This window comes from Lagenorhynchus albirostris, chromosome 6 (assembly GCF_949774975.1).
Source record: "Lagenorhynchus albirostris chromosome 6, mLagAlb1.1, whole genome shotgun sequence".
Taxonomy (NCBI): Eukaryota; Metazoa; Chordata; class Mammalia; order Artiodactyla; family Delphinidae; genus Lagenorhynchus; species Lagenorhynchus albirostris.
In genome coordinates this window covers 93,175,687-93,195,551 of record NC_083100.1, presented here as the reverse complement: position 1 = coordinate 93,195,551, position 19,865 = coordinate 93,175,687, and the positions used below count along the sequence as shown (strand labels likewise).

The 19,865-nt window shown below is 35.4% G+C and overlaps 1 protein-coding gene across 3 annotated transcripts in view; it reads right to left on the bottom strand.

Annotated features, from left to right (window-relative positions):
• Positions 1–19,865, bottom strand: part of DARS1 (aspartyl-tRNA synthetase 1) — a 67,625-nt gene that overhangs the window by 44,086 nt on the left and 3,674 nt on the right. For all 3 annotated transcript variants that reach the window (XM_060152965.1, XM_060152963.1, XM_060152964.1), the window contains exons 3-4: positions 17,582–17,674; positions 5,983–6,085 (exon numbers count right to left, since the gene is read on the bottom strand). In XM_060152965.1, coding sequence (XP_060008948.1) covers positions 5,983–6,085; positions 17,582–17,674 — 196 coding nt within the window. The remainder of the gene's footprint in view (positions 1–5,982; positions 6,086–17,581; positions 17,675–19,865) is intronic.

Sequence of the window (19,865 nt, the reverse complement as noted above, 5' to 3'; positions counted from 1 at the left end):
TATAATTTTAGGCAGTCAATAGCTCATATATTTCAAAATGATTTCCATTTGATTCTTATTTACCCCCTTCTCCTCTCCCCCTCAAAAATGAATAATGGTGAAAAAGACATATTCTAAGCTTTTCTTTCTCATATTTACATATTCTAATAGCAACAAAAACTATTAAAATTTAAACACAGAAACTTGAGTATTAAAAGTTTTCAGCAAAACTGGCAACAAATTTATTAGGTTTCTGGTTGTCAGAAATAATCTGTTGAATATTACTGTACTCAATGAGAAATGAGCTCCACAGATCTACATAGCTACCCATATTCAAATTAATAATTTTAAAATCCTGGGCAAGGTATAATAAAAGATTAGTTGAAAAGAGGACAGGCTATAAAGTTGCTACATACTAGTTTTTCAAGTAACGTACCAACATAAAATGCTTTGATGATATAAACTAACAATTCATTGAGGCAAAGAACTCAAAATGCCCAAACATGAGAAACCATATATTTGCCAGTTAAATCAAAACAGCACCCGTAAAACATCAATTGTGTAAATATTTTTTGAAATAATAAACCACCTTATCACAATAAAAATCTGTATTCCAATTCCGAGACAGGCACAAACTTGGTTTATATGTCAAGTAACTTCTTTCAATTACAGTGAATTAGTGCCACACCTAATCTCAGGCTTTAATATTTCCCAGGCAAGTAGAAATAAAAATGTTCAAAGAAGGGTCTTAGCTGTAAAGAATGAAGAAAGACTAACATACAGTAAACAATTTATGAAGTCATGTGCCTAGTCAGTGAGGAGCTAAGTCTCTGGGCCACTCTTACATTCCATTGCCCATTGGCACGTTGTAGAAGTTAAAGGTTTAAATCATCCTAGTAGTTCTATGATGACTTATTTTGTGAACCCAGTTTTCTTCACCAAAACCCCAAGAATTTTAAGTTCAAAATAAGCTTGGTAAGAATTAAGCACAACTAAATATGGCATAGATCAGTGGCCTCTCTTGGCAATATCAGGGACCCTCAGTAAACACTTAAATTAGTTTTATCATGTTAATTAAATACCTACAAGTATAAAACTAGTAGAAATAAATGCCTTATGGTTATAGCCCTTAACTTGAAATCAAAGCGAATTTTTACAGTCTTTTTTTTTTTCCTGGGCCATGCTGCTCACCTTGTGGGATCTTAGTTCCCAGACCAGGGATAGAACCCGGGCTCACGGCAGTAAAAGTGTGGAGTTCTAACCTATGGACAGCCAGGGAACTCTCCTCAAAGCGAATTTTTAAAGAAAATTGAAACAAATATTAAAAACAACAAAATTCAAATCAACAATATTAATTTAAGGTTTGTTAAAACTAAATTGCTGACATTTGGTTTACTGTATAAAGCTGTAGCCTCATATCCAGTTCTAGATTTAATTTTCTGTATTTTTATTTTAATACTAGTAATATGAAGAATGCTTGCTCATAATTCCATAAAACATTAACTTTGAAGTTGACTCAGGATAATTTGGCCTCATAATTAACCAAAGTTCTGCAAAAAGCAACCAAGAATGACAATTTAAATAAAATATCAGCTGATAATTTTATAAAACTATCTTATTCCAGTGAAAGTTAATAATGTAGTATTGTTAATTGAAATTTGAATCAAATGGGTATCTAATCTGATAAATACTAGAACTGGAAATAGAAACATTTTTCCTTATATGGAAACTATTGTACTATTGGGTATCTAATCTGATAAATACTAGAACTGGAAATAGAAACATTTTTCCTTATATGGAAACTATTGTACATAAATATGTACTATGTATTGTAGTACATATTGTACTATATGCTGCCCCTATATAGATGAAAATAGGATTCAATAAATGTGCTTGAGCGGCACAGGCTTTTAAAGTTCAAAATACTTCTTAACTACCAAGTACCACCTAGTAACCCAACTTGTCAGCATGTCACTATTCAAACTACAGTGAAATCTTCATTTGTACAGAACATGGATATCATCGGCTTCAGTTGGCATGAACACAATTTACACAGCAGTTCTCTGCTGTAAGTTAGCCTATAAAATGATATGGCATAGTATCCTTATGGAACTTTAAGATAATCACCAAAATGTACACTAAAATTTAAAAAAATATAGAAAACTTCCAATCTCCCAAGAACACATTTGTGGACCCCAGAGAAATGAAAAGAGAAACCAATCAGTGAGGATCATGAAGAACATGGGCTTAATAATAAGCTAAGTGACAAAGAATGAGGATTTAATGAGTAAAACTAAAGCCTTTAAAATAAGAAGTAAAATTAGAAAAGAGGTCATTGTAGACATGGAGAGATTGTCCAATCTGAAGCATGTATATTGAGAAATAGTGGGAAATAACAGGGGGAACCAGCAGGTAGAATTAATATTGAACATGGTTGGAAATAGGAAGCCATTACAGATTTTAGATAAAAATAGCACTTAGAAAGAAACTTCTGGCAAGTATGGACTTTTTTTTTTTTTTTTTTGCGGTACGCGGGCCTCTCACTGTTGTGGCCTCTCCCATTGCAGAGCACAGGCTCTGGACGCACAGGCTCAGCGGCCATGGCTCACGGGCCCAGCCGCTCCACGCCATGTGGGATCTTCCCAGACCGGGGTATGAACCCGTGTCCCGAACCTGTGTCCCCTGCATCGGCAGGTGGACTCTCAACCACTGCGCCACCAGGGAAGCCCAAGTATGGACTTTTTAAGAAAAGGATTTTGAAGGATGAAGAAAAAAACCAACACATCTTTTTCCTAAAAGTTCTGAAAGTTCTTTAGAATTTATACTACAATTTCACTTGATTTATTATTATTTATAAATAGAGCAGGTAATTTTCAAAGTAAAATTTTTCTGCTCTTGATTTTCTTCTTTAAAAATTGGTACTTTGAATATAAGATCATACTACTGCCTTTCTAACAGAAAGGACATGTGCTTTAGACTTGTTACCAAGGAAGATCAGGATTTCTGAACTACCTAGAAGTAGAGCAAAATCACATAAAGACAAGCTGACTGACATACCAGGAGCAACAAATCATATTCCTAAGAAAATTATCTTATCAACCAGCCACAAAAATTAAAAACTCATCATTTTTCACCATAGGGAGTCATGAGAATTTTCCTTTTTCACAAGGTAGCAAAAACTATTATACATTTATTGTTAATAACTCAGGACAGATACCTTAACATATGAGTAGTGCCAAAAGTTAAATAATTGTAACTTAAGTTCTACATGTTAAACCTATTGTATAAAATTGGGTCCATTTTGGGGGCTTCCTTGGTGGCACAGTGGTTCAGAGTCCGCCTGCCGATGCAGGGGACACGGGTTTGTGCCCCGGTCCGGGAGGATCCCACATGCCGCGGAGCAGCTGGGCCCGTGAGCCATGGCCGCTGAGCCTGCGCGTCCGGAGCCTGTGCTCTGCAACGGGAGAGGCCACAACAGTGAGAGGCCCGCGTACCCCCCCCCACCTGCCACACACACACACTGGGTCCATTCGCCTGTATATAACCAGTCAAAGGCTTTATAATATGCAACAGCTCTATTATGAAACCATCTTTTCCCACACATTACTAATTATATAAAGTCCAGTTTTTTAAATGAACTAAAAATAGCTACATTGTTCTTTGCTTTAAAAAAGAAATCAAAGTCACAACTTAATTGTTAAACCTGAATTAAGATTAAAATCAGATCTCAGGAATCCCCTGGCAGTCCAGTGGTTAGGAATTGGCTCTTTCACTGCCGGGGCCTGGGTTCAATCCCTCGTTGGGGAGCTAAGATCCCACACGCCAAGTGACGCAGCCAAAAACAAAAACAAAACAAAGAGATTAAAATCAGATCTAGATCTTGATTGAGTTCCATCCACTTCAAGATTATGAAATCCAGGTTAAATTATCTAAATTCTTCCCTTATTCTAAAAAAAAGATCATGCATACACTATCCCTTTTAGATAAAAGCCATTCTTTAACATATATTATAAGGGCATTAGTGAACTAAGTTCTGTGCGCAAGTATCTTTTCCAGCTGGTAAGCTTTGGTTGACATCTGATATGGTCAACTGCTGTCAGTCAAGTCCCAGGAGTTTCTGAGAAGATCCAAAATAAGAAATAACTATTTGTGGACTACTTTAACGTGTCTGCCTCTAGAGATATCAAATGAATTGACTGTTCTCTTGATAGTAGAATGCCTCTTAGTGATTAAGGGTAAATGGGATTTCCAAAAGACTTTCAGACGATAATCCTTTAAGAATGTAATACGGAGGTTATAATGCAGTTGAACAAAAAAATATATTCTATATGAACTATCAGCTTCATATATTAGTTTTCAGAACCAATTTAATATATAAAAGACAGAAGCCATAAAGTTTGTTGACTCGAAGTTGACTTTTCCTCAGTATTTTCCAGTATATTGAATATAATTTAGCATATATGTCTGTGGTTTTCAGGGGCTCTCTGTGTAGACAAAGTTTATTTCTAGGGACCACATTTACTATGTCCCACTTCATAGGATACAGATTGACCTGAAAAGGCTAGGTGACAAATGCACCCCACAAGCATATACCCTTAAGGACTAGGTATTAAAACAGCAAACCTAATCACCAAATGATACAGGTAGAAGAAATGAAAGTGACAGTCTCTGGGCAGCAGGACTGGGAGATAGGGAGAGGTAGGGCTAATGGTACTGAGACCTCTGAGCACATCAGTAAATTGATGTAATTCATGGCACTGGAGTCTTTAAACCAGAGGGCAGGTATTGCTATGATACAATAAAACTAAATTGGATAAATAAATCTGTTAACCAAAACCAGTTGCTAAGCATCCATTATATGTAAACCACTGTGCTGAGGGAGTCAGGGAAGGCCCAACCATAAATTAAGATATTAAATTAGATGAGTTTTTACTCTCCTTCTAGTTCTAAAATTGATAATTCTATCTATATTAACTCATCTTTGAAAGCATATATATATATATAAATAACAGAGATAAAAATCAATAGAAAATAGGGAGGGTGGGAGGGAGATGCAAGAGGGAGGAGATACAGGGATATATGTATATGTATAGCTGATTCACTTTGTGATACAGCATGAAACTAACACATCATTGTAAAGCAATTATACTCCAATAAAGATGTTAAAAAAAATCAATAGAAAAAATGTAACATTTACTCAACTGAATTTCTTTTAAAAAATATTTATGCCTATGAAGTACTCTACTACTTAAAATTTTCCATTTTTCTGAGTCTTCTTTGATCATCATGGAAATAAAATTTCAATTAAATTGAGAAAAACATGCAAATAAAACTAGCCACATCACCAACTCTTATAACTTTAGAGCTCCAGCAGGCACAACCACTACACTATCTCTGTATCCTGCCCCTTGTAAATTGAACAAAACAATAAGCTTCTATAGGAACCCTGAGCCAGACAATAATACTTTTATGGGGGGGAAAAAAGCAAACTTTACTTTTTTTTTTTTTTAAACCTTTTTGGTGTCAAAGTTAAAAGCTGTAACATGTTAGCGCATTTGTTTTACTTCTTCAGGATGGAATCATTTGCAAAATCACATTCTTTTATTTTAAACACTTCTATTATTTAGTTAGAAAACTTGTTGCTTAACATGCAAATCTCAAACTAGGGGAGGGAGGGAGGAAATGAAGCTCAACACACACAACAAAATAAAGTTGCTTTGCAGTGTTGACGCTGCCAGGCTTTTTGTAACTCTACTTGAAAGTAAATGTGACTTGTCTGTATAGAGTGCTGCTTCAGCAGTTCCAAATGAATTTCAAGTCTGTGCTCCATATTTTCTCTTTTATAACTTTAATGTATTCAGCAACACTGAACTGACAATTTAAATAACTACATTTTTAAACAAAGGAAGCGTTGATGTTAATGCATGAAAATGGTCCAAAGCCCTGGGAGCCCCGGTTCCCACCACTGTTTATTCTGACAACAGGATATAATTGCTTACTTACTTGGCAGCAAATTTAACCATCTGCTTGCTTGCGTGGTCTCCCACGGCTGCAAGAGCCTGGACATTAAACTGCTGCTGACGTAGGACTAAGAAGCACTGCTTCCCTGAAGAAGACAGAAAGTACATAAGGGTATTAAGGACATGCTACTTCAGGTTTTACAAAGAAGAAAAATGCTTCTCTACTTTATAATTGGGCCCAAATCTACATCCCCAACAGGGACATACACATAGGTATCTGGCTTTGACAGCCAAAATTCCCATACTCAGTTAACAAGCTTTAAAGAAACCCAAGTTTCTCCTACGCTTTTAAAATGCTTGTTATGAGGGTGTAGGCAAAGCACCAATTTCAAAAAATATTATCAACCAAGAAAATTATTTTGTCATTGTAGGGACTTATTAAACAAATTTCAAGTAACTTCAGATCACTTTCAACATTCATTCAATAGCTAGTATACTCTACAGGCAAAGGTACTATGCTAACCATCATAAGAGCCTCAATGATGCAACCATAAAAGTAGTAATAAAGTGCTTAGTCACAAGAACATAAACATTCTACGGGGGTGGTTCATTTTATTTCCTACCAAAGTACATTTCAAAGAGCATTTAGAATAACAGGCTAGCTTATTTCCTGTTCTATTTTTCTCATTTTTCCTTTATCGTCTTCCTAATTCTTCATCCTTTATAATAGTTCCACTTTTTTTTTTTACTCCAAGTAGGTTTTTTTTTTTAATTTAAAAAAAATTTTTATGTTTTTGGCTGTGTTGGGTCTTCGTTGCTGCGCAGGGGCTTTCTCTAGTTGCAGCAAGCGGGGACTACTCTTTGTTGCGGTGCGCGGGCTTCTCATTTTAGTGGCTTCTCTTGTTGTGCAGCTTGGGCTCTAGGCACGCGGACTTCAGTAGTTGTGGCACACGGGCTCAGTAGTTGTGGCTTGTGGGCTCTAGAGCGCAGGCTCAGTAGTTGTGGCACACAGGCTTAGCTGCTCCGCAGCATGTGGGATCTTCCCAGATCAGGGCTCGAACCCGTGTCCCCTGCACTGGCAGGCGGATTCTTAACCACTGCACCACCAGGGAAGCCCTACTCCAAGTAGTTTACTTTGTCTATAAAAGATCATTCTCTTTATGCCCTATAACTAGTTTAATTTCTACATAATACTGGGCCTCTTGACTCCCCCTCCTTTCATAAGCAACTGTCATTCCTTATTCTTAACCTTTTGAAAAATAATATTCATAACAGATCCAGTCACTCACCATCTTTGTGACAGGTCTTTTCTCCAAAGTATATCCTTTTTAAAAGTCTCTGATCAAGTTTTAGGAAACTACTTCCTCATAAAACACGTTAAATCTTTTCCAGACCACTTTTTTCATCAGATTGTCTTTCAAAATGTCAAAAGGTTTTGTTGCTTAAACTGAGAATTATTTTTACACTGAGAATTAGCTTTGCCTCCCCTGGTCCCACCAAAAAAAAGCAAAAACGTAAGCAAACTTATAGTTAATACTTTCAACATACAGTTTTGAAATGCAAATCTGAGAGCAACTGTGAGGTTAAAAAAAGGTTGCAAACAGAGTGCCAAGACAGACACAATCTATGGACTTCCAAGTCATATATGATTGACATATTTTTACCACTAAATAGATTTTATTTTCCCTTTCCTTTGGAGTATGATCCAGTCGCTAAGTAAAATCTTAAAAAGGGAAGTTACATGAACTGAACAAGTTCAAAGGGATTTTAAGATGCTGAATGGATAGAGAAATCTGCAAATGAATCAAATGACATTATCCCAAGAACTACTGAAACCACAGCCAGATATTAGCCCACTTAGAACAGAATGTTAGCATGAAATGGAAGGTAACGTGCATGATTTAGTAAGTACTTTAGCTGCTCTAATAGTGCAGACAGAGGAAGCACTGACCTGGCTGCACTACTAAGTAATCTTGTGATGAACTCCAGTGCTACACAAAGAACTTGGGAGAGAATGGAGGGCTCTATAGTACTTATAAAGGGTGAGCACAGGAAAATATCTTTAGGTCAGCACTAAGGGGTGACATTTAGTGTAAGGGTTTGGTAAAGAGTAAAATCTTTTTAATCAAAAGACATAGGATCATATCCTATCATTTCCTATGAAGGGGCCTACTGGAAAATATTAAACTAATTATGTCTCAGTTCTTCATCTGCAAAATGGGAGAAAATACTCCATGAGTATATTACTCATGGAGTTTTCTTGAGTTTTCATTTATAATCTTGAAGATTATATAAGTAATAAGTTTAGAGTTGTGACAGATACCCAATTAATGTTAACTGTGAATTAATGTTATTAATTAATATTAATCGTTATTACTATTACTAATAGGACCACTGCCACTGCCACCTACTTATCTGAAGACTGATGACCATTTCTGTTTCACAGCTGAATTACTATGTCCAAAAACTATGGTGGGTGCTGGGAACACAAAGTAAATATTTGTGACACTCATGATAGACTATTATGTGAAAATAGTGATAAAGCCATACAAAGAGTACAATCATAACTTTTTATAAGAAAGATATTAAAATTGACTGTGTAAGAAAAAACCATCAAAATGTGAAGTTGATGGTATAGGAAGAAAAACACCAAAATGTGGCTACTAATGGATGGGGAAATCACAGGGAATTATTCTGTTCTTCATATTTTCTGAACATTCTACAATAACCATGTACTACTTTCCAAATCAGAAAAACTATTTTTTAAGAGAACAATACAAAGAGGTAGGTACAAAAGAAACGTAAGGGTTGAAGGAAAATCGTGGCCATGTTCCAGATTCAACACAAGCAGTGAGTAGAACCTGGGAAGTTCAAGAGGCTAAACATAGAAGCAAATGCACTCCTAAGACCTGACATGCCTGCTAGGGAAAAGAAATCATGAAATCAATGGTTATGGGTAAAGTAAAGAATGTTCACTGTTCTCTTTTAATGTTTAATGTGTTTATTGTATGTAATTCTAAAAATTAAACCTTATTTTTTAAAAAAGCCAGTAGATGGGAGGAAAAGGGTGGAGAGGTGAGACCTCAGCATATTATATTATAAACCTACAGTAAGTAAAAATGTACAGAAACAGCCAGATTAATGCAGCATAAGAAGTGAGAACAGACCCTATTAGAGCAAAGAGATTCTAATTCTAGATGGCATTCAGGAGATAAACTAAAAAACTGAGTAAAAACTGGAACTGAATATCAAACTGTACAATAGAAAAGGGGAGGACTTTCTAAGTAGAGCAAAAAAACCACTCTGGGAAAAATATATATAATTGCTGAATGACACATAACCTATATGAGTTAATATCTTTAATACATAAAGATCTTAAAGATGTATGAGTAAAGAACACTGAGATCCCAATAGATAAATGCGTAATGGACTAGAACAAATACTCTAAAAGAAAAAGAAAAAAACCTAGTAAGTAAACATAAGGAGAAAAATATTACTGGAAACAAAAGTAATGCAAGTTGAAGCAAACAATGATGATGACACATTATACCGCTCATACTAGTAAAGATTTAAAAATATACAATATCATACAATGCTTGGAAGAATTAAGTGAAAACCGTTCCTTCATAACTTGTTGATAACAAGGTAAACTTGTACAATGCTTTCAGAGATCAATTTGGCAGTGGGCATTAAAAATGGGCTTAAAATGTTCTCTGATTCAAGAAATACATTTCTTAGAATATATGTTAAGGAAATTAAGTATGGAAAGTCTTAGTGACAAAGGTGTTCATAAAAGAACTATTTAAATAAAAGAACTGAGGTTCTATTATTACTCTCTATTTATGTAGTCTTCAGTACTGCAACAGATGTGAACTCTAGTGCTATGGTCCCAAGTTTTCCGTGTTCAAAGCACTTCTAAATACTAGAACCTTGAGATTTCCCTGGTGGCACAGTGATTAAGAATCCGCCTGCCAATGCAGGGGACATGGGTTCGAGCCCTGGTCCGGGAAAATACCGTGGAGCAACTAAGCCCGTATGCCACAACTACTGAACCTGTGCTCTAGAGCCCGTGCACCTAGAGCCGGTGCTCCGTAACAAGAGAAGCCACCGCAGTGAGTAGCCCCCGCTCACCACAACTAGAGAAAGCCTGTGCGCAGCAATGAAGATCCAACGCAGCCAAAAATAAATAAATTTATTAAGAATAAATAAATAAATAAATACTAGAACCTCGATGGTACACTCAGAAAGACTTTTAAAAGACTTAAAAAATTAGTACTGGTTTCCTGGTAAACACAGCTGTCCACTCAGACTACCTCTTATCAAGTATTTTTGACACCAAGTTCTTGAAAGGTGTTAGTAAACAAAATTGTTCTTTGTCTCTGGTCGGTGATACACTGCAATTCAATGTCTTGCAAGGCATTTTCTTACAGACATTGGTGAGTGATAACAAGGGGCAATGTGTGTGTGTGTGTGTGTGTGTGTGTGTGTGAGAGAGTGAGAGAGAGAGAGAGAGAGAGAGAGAGAGAGAGAGAGAGAGAGAGAGAGAGAGAGAGAGAGATCCCTTTTATGTAAATTTAAAAAACAAAGGATATGCTCATATTTGTAAATGCACTTTTTCCTAAAAGAATACACAAGAAACAACAGTGGCTATTTTGGGGGGAAACAGATTGTGATCTGACAGAGGAGCTAGATTTGTGAGACTTCCATTTGTCCTCTTTTTTTTTAAATTGAAGCATAGTTGATTTACAACACTGTATTAATTTCAGGTGTACAGCAAACTGATTCAGTTATATGTATGTATTTTCAGATTATTTTCCATTATAGGTTATATATAAGATATTGACTATTGTTTCCTGTGCTATACAGTAAATTGTTGTTGTTTATTTTATATATAGTAGTGTGTATCTGTTAATCCCATGCTCCTAATTTATCCCTCCTCTCATTTCCCCTTTAGTAACTGTTAAGTTTGTTTTCTATGTCTGTGAGTCTGTTTCTGTTTTGTAAATAAATTCATTTGTATTTTTTTTTAGATTCCACATATAAGTGATATAATATTTGCCTTTCTCTGTCTGACTTCACTTAGTATGATAACCTCTAGGCCCATCCATGTTGCTGCAAATGGCAATACTTTATTCTTTTTTTATGGCTGAGTACTATTTCATTGTGTGTGTGTGTGTGTGTGTGTGTGTGTGTGTGTGTATTGATATATATATATGTATTGGCACATCTTCTTTATCCATTCATCTGCTAATGGACACTTACGTTGCTTCCATGTCTTGGCTACTGTAAACCGTACTGCTATGAACATCTGGGTGCATGTATCTTTGCGAATTAGTTTTCATCTTTTCTGGATATATGTCCAGGAGTGGGATTGCTGGATCATAATGTAGCTCTATTTTTCATTTTATATCTTTCTATATATAGGAAGTTAATTTTTACTATAGCCATATATTGTTTTTTATTCTAAGAAGCAATTATGTAATTTCTCAGTTTAGCAAAGAGTTCTCACTGCTTAAGTTAGTAAAGGAACTTTATAAGACATGTTAATCATCTGCTACGTATTATTCATCTTTCTTCATGGAACTCCCCAATCAGGAGAGAGTTTATAGAAAAGAAATGAAACTCAATGTTCAAAACAGCTGAATGAATTCACTGCTTTTAGGTATCTTAAATTTAAATCCTTAGCAGTTAAAAATTTGTGCTGCATTTTGAGTCGTTTTTAAAGAGGCAGTTTATTTCTTAAATTTACGCAAGAGGTCTGTTTTAGAAAAATGTAAAGTTGGAAACCTTCCTTTACAGCACCAGGTGCAATCTTTATTTCTAAGCTGAAGAACAAACATGGTAGGTTGCCAGAACAAAAAAGTTTACTCTCATCTCCATTTTGGTGATGGCTCAGTAAGGAAGTAAGCCTTGGTGGGAGAACTAGTTATCAAAGATGTGAGGCAATCTTATGTTTTCATCTCTTCCTACTGTCTTTTAGCTTGCCAAGCTCCTGAATTTATTATTTAGATAATGTACCTTCACTTCCTAATAACCAAGATTAACATTTTCCTTCATCGCTTATGTTAATCAGTTATGGAATAAACAGCAAAGACCTAAATGTTTTAAAGTAGTTTCCATTTGTTATTTTCCCTGAAATATTCTTGTATGGCTATAAGTTGATGTTCTGACCTTTGGTATTAAAAATCCTAAACTATCTGACTACCTAAATAAAGTAGCTATTTTGGAAGTATATGTTAAGTTTTTAGGAAGAATAGTATTGAAATAGAATTATCTTGTGCCAATGACTTCCATGTAGTATGTATAAAATTTGAAAGGAACCGTAGATATTTCAATTACTTTTTCAATATGCTCATAAGCTTTCACAATCGAAAGAAACTAATGTTAAGGTATCATTAAGAGTTAAAAATTTCTCCTTGCTCCTATATAAAACTCTTGATTTTATGGGTGTGAAGCATAAACCTATTGTAAGAAATCCGATTTTTAATCTTTAAAAATGTGTAAAACACTGCCCTTAATTTGAGGAGAAATATACAGATATTTGTTATATAAACAGACTAGGTTTTGTTTTTTTTGCTTAACAGGATTCTAGTTGTCATACTTTTGACACTATGATTTTGACACTTTCATTTCCTTATTCATGGTTTTTTCAGAACTTTGCTTTACTTGAAATTGCCAGCATAGGTTGTCTGTCCAAGTCCAATTTTAATGTGATACTACTTCTGGAGTTAGAACACATGAATGATTCCAAATAAGTCATATTTATTGGTATAATTTTTTCCATGTAAGGAAGAAGGGAGTAGCAGCAATCAGGGTTCTGCAAACTCAAAGATTTTATTCATTTTTTCAGATAATCTTCTTTGGCAGAAATAAAAAACATTGACAATCATTACTGGCGAGAATGTGGAGAAAGTGGTACTGTCACATACTTGTGGGAGTATCATTGAGTATAGCTTTTTTGGAGGGTAATCTGGTATTGGAAAATTTTAATATGCATATGCCCACCCTTCAACCCAGCAATTTCACTTCTAGATATCTATCCTACAGAAACACTGCCTTATGTAGATCTATAACTAATATCATGGAAGTATCTCCAAGAAACACTGTTAATTGAAAATAAAAAAAGTTGCAGAGTAACATGTAAAAATACGGTATCATCTACATAAAATAAGACAAAACACACACAAAACAAAGAACCTTTATGTATTTGTGTGTGTGTGTGTGTGTGTGCGCGTGCACATATGTGCATTAAAAAGAAAGATTTTTGGAAAGACAACGAAAAAATTATTAAGAATTAATAGAAAAGGCTGGGACAAAGATAGGCAGTAGAGAAGAAAAAGGAATATAATTTCTGTACTCTGAAAAATTCATGTAAAATACTTTGTATTACTTGGGTAACTTACAACTTAAACACACATACACATACATACAAACTTAAAAACAAAGTAGAATTTTCCAAGTAAAAATTATGAAAACCAGATTAATGCAAAATTCCAAAAAAAACATATTATTGAAACTTAGCTAAAAGAATACTACCCACACCTTTACCAAATTCAGTTTATTCCAAGAATCCAAAAATGGTTCAATGTTAAGAAATCCATTATTGTAAATCACTAGAATTACATACAGTTGATTCTTGCTATTTGTGGTAGTTATGTTTTATAAAGTCACCAGAACAATAAATTAGCAAATATTGAGCCATTGCTCCTAGGGGAAATATAGGGTGAGGTTTCTGTGAATGTCTGGTTATAATATTTTCATCAGTCCATCAATACACAAATTTGTTCTGTATGTATTTCTGTTTAAAGACACCTTATTTAAAATATATATAGTTGATTCATTAACATAGAACTCACAGCCAACAGCACTATAACTCATGCTTGGACAAAACTTAGCTAACAACTAGTATTTTCTCCATAATGCATATTATGACTCTCTTGCATTTAGGAACACTAGAAAACACTTCAGCACTATGCTTGGGGGCCATTTTAAACAGTCAAATCACCAACAAAAAGCACAAGGCTGTGAAGAACGTGGCATTAAATAGACTGCGAAAAGGACACTTGTTTATGAGAGCTGATACAAGGCAGAGCTTCACTGTTTTTAATCTCAGCTGAAAACGTGTGCACTGGGAGACTCAAATTTCTTACCACTCTGCTCATGCGAATGTCTGGCATGTCTGTGAATGACAGTGAAATCACCGCAAGTACTGATTTTGGGGTTACAAATACATGTTAGCAAGTAGGTGAATTTGCAAATATACAATCCGTGAATAATGAAGATCAACTGTATTTTAAATTTTTTATTATGTGGAAAATTTCAAACAAACACAAAAGCAAAGAGAATCGTATAATGAATCTCTGTATAAATATATTCAGCATGATTTTTTTTTTCCAGCATGATATTTTGAGGGAAATAATTTCTGGAAAAGGTCTGATAAAATTTAATACCTGCTTCTGATAACAGAAAACTTGGACTAGAAGAAAACTTCTTTTGACCTACTTTTTAAACTTTGGCATTGTTTTGTAATGACATTTTATGCAGAACACCTAAAGTCATGAAATAACTCAGCAGGAATTTATATCTCCACTGTTTAAAAAATTCCTCATTGTGAGAATCCCTGCAATACTGGAGAATCCACTGATTATTGCAGAGAAACAAGAAATAAGATAAACATTTGAAAGAAAAGGACAAAATGATCGTTATTTGTAAATGATATCAACACCTACCTACAATCCTCACGTACCTCAACAGTTATCAATTCATGGCCATTCTTGTTTCAGCTTTGCTCCAATCCACTCATTCCTCAACTTCTGCCCCAATCCACTTATCCCTCAATTCCTGTACTATTTTGAAGCAAACCCCTGCAAACCCTCTATTATTTCATCCATACATAATTCAGTAAGGATCCCTAAGAGAGAAGATCTTTTTAAAAATAATGTTACAACAGTACTATTATTTCAACTGAAAAAAAAATTTTTTAACACCAAATATCCAGTCAATGTTCAAATATCCAAGTCTCAGTGTCTTTTTTTTTTTACTGTAGATTTAAATTAGGATCCAAATAAGTGATTGGTTGAGAGACATCTTAAATCTGTTTTAATCCATAGGTACCCCCTTCCCTTTCAATTTATTTCTTGAAGAGACCAGGTCGTTTTTGCCTAGTAGTTTACTACTAGACTGTGCTGATTGCACCTCCATTGTCATTTAACATGTTCCTTTGTCTTGTAAATTGCTGGTTATTGCTAAAGGCTTAATGAGATTCAGGAACAATTCTTTGGGCAAGACTACTTCATTGGGTGGTATTGTGTTCTTTCATAAATAGACATAAAATATTTCTGGTTGTCTCTCTATTATGTCGTTAGCAATCACTGATGATCAATGTCTAGATAATTCACTGGGGGCAAAATGATGATGTTCCAATATTCTTCATTTTATTAGCTGGACACTTCTCTAAAGAGACACTTCCCCGTATCTACCATTTGGTTAGCCAGTGATATACAATTCATACAGAAATGATACTTCCACTTTAGTATTTACCAGATTTGAAAATAATGAGCTTGTTCCATTGATGACCAACTAGGTTTTCTGTTTGTTTGCCTTAGCATTATTATAAACTTAGGGATTTAAACGTATCTGATGTGTTTCAACTCACTGCAGTTGTCCTTACTCATATTCAAACTGTTCCATTTTTTGGATGAGTGTGAAGGGAAGTATTTTTGGTTCAGGCTTACATGTAGCGTGCATTCTATCTTTTAATTTGCTAAATAACTATGTTTAGGAAACAAGGTGCCAGTTTGGAGAACAAAGGTTCCTAATCCAATGGGAGAAAGACAAGTAAATGAAGGATTACAGTACAATGTGATTATCTATTGGTCAAATAAATGGCCCAACCTTTCAGGAAGGCAAATCAACTAGCATTCTTCTCAAAGTCCAACAGTATTCATCTATTTGGGGGAGGATACTGGAAGAATAGATAAACTCTTTTTTTTTTTTTTGCCACGCCATGTGGCTTGTGGGATTTTAGTTCCCTGACCAGGGATTGAACCTGGGCCCTTGGCAGTGAAAGTGCAGAGTCCTGGGACTTCCCCAGTGGTCCAGTGGTTAAGACTCTGCACTCCCAATGCAGAGGGCCCAGGTTCAATCCCTGGTCAGGGAACTAGATCCCACATGCTGCAACTAAAAGATCCCGCACGGCAACAAAGATCCCACGTGCTGCAACTAAGAACTGGCATAGCATGCGTGACAGAAAGAAAGAAAAGAAAGGAAGGAAGGGAGGGAGGGAGGGAGGAAGGAAGGAAGGAAGGGAAGAAGAAGAAAAAGAAAAAGAAAAAGAAAGAAGAAAAAGGAAAGTGCAGAGTCCTAACCACTGGACTGCCAGGGAATTCCCGATAAACTCTTAATAGTAGTGATCCTGAGAGAGTAAGATATATATGTATAAAATGTTGGAATTTAAAAAATAATGGGCCTGTATTAATTCTATAATAAATATTTTAAAACACAGAGTAAGAAATGCTGTACCACAGAATGCAGTAAATAGTACAGAAGTAATTAACTCTGCTAGGGAGACAGAAGGTGTCCTAAAAAGCTTCTGAATTCTTTTCATATTCCACCAATTACTATGAGAGTTTGGGAAAGGAGCTTTATCATTCTGAGCCTTAGTCTCCTCATTTATAAAGTGGAATAACAGTGCCTATTTTGCCTACTTCACAAATTTGTGGGGATGATCGAGTGTGAAAAACTGTGTGAAAAGTATAAAGTTATAAACCAATATAAGTGTCACTAATACTTTCAGACAATTTGGAACACTAGGCTAGGACAATTTTCCATAAGGAACTGAGGTTTGTCTAAACTCCCCTAATATTTCTCCTTTGTTGTTAATGCTAAATTCTTAGTACTGTCCAAGAGAACTTTCTACAATGATAAAAATATTTTGTGGGCTTCCCTGGTGGCGCAGTGGTTGAGGGTCCGCCTGCTGATGCGGGGGACATGGGTTCGTGCCCTGGTCCGGGAGGATCCCACATGCTGCGGAGCGGCTGGGCCTGTAAGCCATGGCCGCTGGGCCTGCGCGTCCGGAGCCTCTGCAATGGGAGAGGCCACAGCAGTGAGAGGCCCGCATACTGCCAAAAAAAAAAAAAAAAAAAAAAAAAAAAATGTTGTATTTGTCCTTTCTGTCCAATACAGGAGCCACCAGCACTCAAAATACAGCTGGTGACTGAGATATAGAATTTTAATTTTAATTTAAATAGCTAAATGTAGCCAGTGAGTACTAGACAACCCAGTCTTATCCTTATCTTTCTCCTAACTCTCTCCCTATCTAAATATTACAAATGTAAGAATATTAACAAATGAAAAACTTCTGAAAAAACACTCTTTACTTCAAAAAATTAAACTTTTGAGAGGTGCTAGAAAAGTACCTTAGAGTCTTAGATTTCATCTGAGTTTTAAGGTTAAATTGTTTTTAAGGATGTCTTATAAGAACCTAAAATTAACTAACCATGGACTAATAGTTTATAGTGATTTAAGAAGGAAAACAGGTGTTTTTGTTTTGTTTTTAAAGATTTACTTTGATCTGTGAGAAATCTGCAAAACAAAAAATTCAATGATTACCAAAAAAGCTGTAATCATTTAATCAATCTTACCTTTAGCTCTGCTTGTATGAACCCTTGCACGCACCCAAACAACTTCATCAGCTTTTTGTACTGTCAAGTCACTAATTCGAACCAAAACTCGATCTGCAGCAAATAAATGAAACAATCTTGTAATTCAGAATTTACAAAGAGATCAAGATCAAAATTATTTTGATTTGATAGCTAGCATAGTACTTGGTATTATCTTAAATGATTCTCAATATCTAGCAACACTTTTTTCTTTTGCTTTTCTTTTTAATTGGTTTATAACATTGGTTTATAACATCACGTAAGTTTCATGTTTATAACATTGTATTTCAACATCTATACACATTACAGCATGCTCACCACCAAAAGTTTACTTTCCATCCATTACAATACAGTTGACCCTGTTACCCATTTCACCCTCCCCCCATGCTCCTTCCCCTCTGGTAACCACTACTCTGCTCTTTATCTATGTGTTTGTTGTTTGGTTTAGTTTGTTCATTTATTTATTTACTTACTTTTACATTCCAAATATGAGTGAAATCATACAGTATTTGTCTTTCTCTGTCTGACTTATTTCACTTAGCATTATACCCTTAAGGTCCATCCATGTTGTTGCGAATGGCAAGATTTCATCTTTTTTTTATGGCTGAGTAGTACTCCATTAAATATATAGACCACATCTTCTATATCTATTAATCTGTTGATAGGCACCTAGGTTGTTTTCATATTTTGGCTATTGTAAATAATGCTGCAGTGAACATAAGGGTGCACATATATTTTCAAATTAGCAAAAGCCTTCTAACTGGCAATCCCCTGACCCCCTAATTCAGTCTACATTGGAGTCAAAGAGATAATTTCAAAATGCAAATCTCCTGAACACTTCAATGACTTATAAAGCCAAATACAGCCTGTGTTGAACTGCCTGTGCCTAAGTGGACATGGTATTTTTGCTTGCCTGCCATAGTATGTAAGTCAGCTAGCCACATGGGGGAATTCTCTGCCAGGCCTGGACAGTCATAGTACCTCGTTCCCCAGGACACACTGACTCATCCAGAGAAGGGCATGTTACTCAAACTGAGCTAATCAAAGTCCTTCTCTGGTACTTAATATACAGATAATGGGAATGAACCTGTCTTCCCTGGGGTCGCTGAGCTGAGATGGTGTAAGCCCAGGGCTGCAGCCACCATCTTTCCTACTACCTGAATTTGCAGGATGAGAGAATGAGGTCAACAGCCTAATGGATGCAAAGCCAAGAAGTAGACAGAAAGCCCCACAGATAATGCTCAAACCTCTAAATCCTATCATGCCTTATGCCATCTCACACTTTGTTTCCTACAGGTATGTGAACCAATAAATTCCCCTTCTGGCTATCGGTGAACCCCAACAATTATGCCCCCCAATGCTAATAACAAAGTACTACATCTATCTAGCATCCCCCAAACAGGAAAACTGTGAAAAACTACGATGTGAAGATAGTGATACAAGGCAATCAGATCCCAAAATGATCCAGAAATTATTCTATTATTGTTCTAAATATGCAATAATTTGAATAGTAAAGAAAAAGATATACGTATTAATTTTAAATATTTTAATAGAAATGATACTACAACATCATGAATGATAAAAGACCACTATTCTCAAGGGTTATGGTGCCTAATTGTAACCAAATTTGTCAGTATGACATGTAGTAAATCCTAGTTACTATAATACTAAAAATACCTTTGTGGGGGACTTTATAATGAAATCAAATTATAAATATATTTTACCTACTTTGTCTAAATGTATTTATAATTTGTCTCTTGAAGTAAAGATGTAGCTTAGAGAGACCCTGATTTACAGGAGAATACCATAGATTTCATCACCAAAAGCAAAGAGAGTGAATGAGAAATTTTGAAGCATGAGGCATCACAAGAGGATTTCTGCAAAACTCTGTCCATGGACCTTATGAGTTAAGCCAACTTCCATGTCTGCTGTGTAAACTCAGACAAAAGCAAGTGTGAAAGAGAAAAGACAGACAAAGCAATTTTAAAAGACAGATCTGAAAATGCCAAGATTGAAAAAGCAAACGACTTACTAGGCAATCAAAACTCAAAACCAAACAAAACAGAAAAACATAAGTCTAAAAGAATAGACTTATAAATAAGTGGCATGATTATGGTAATTTTAATAGTACTTTGGAAAAGAAAGAGTAATGGCCCTTCTTTCATGTGTCATTCCAATTAATTAGCATAGGGGTTCTCAATCTTTAACATATCCACACATACCTGAGGCGCATGTCACACTCCCACCAGTATGACTGGCCGAGGCA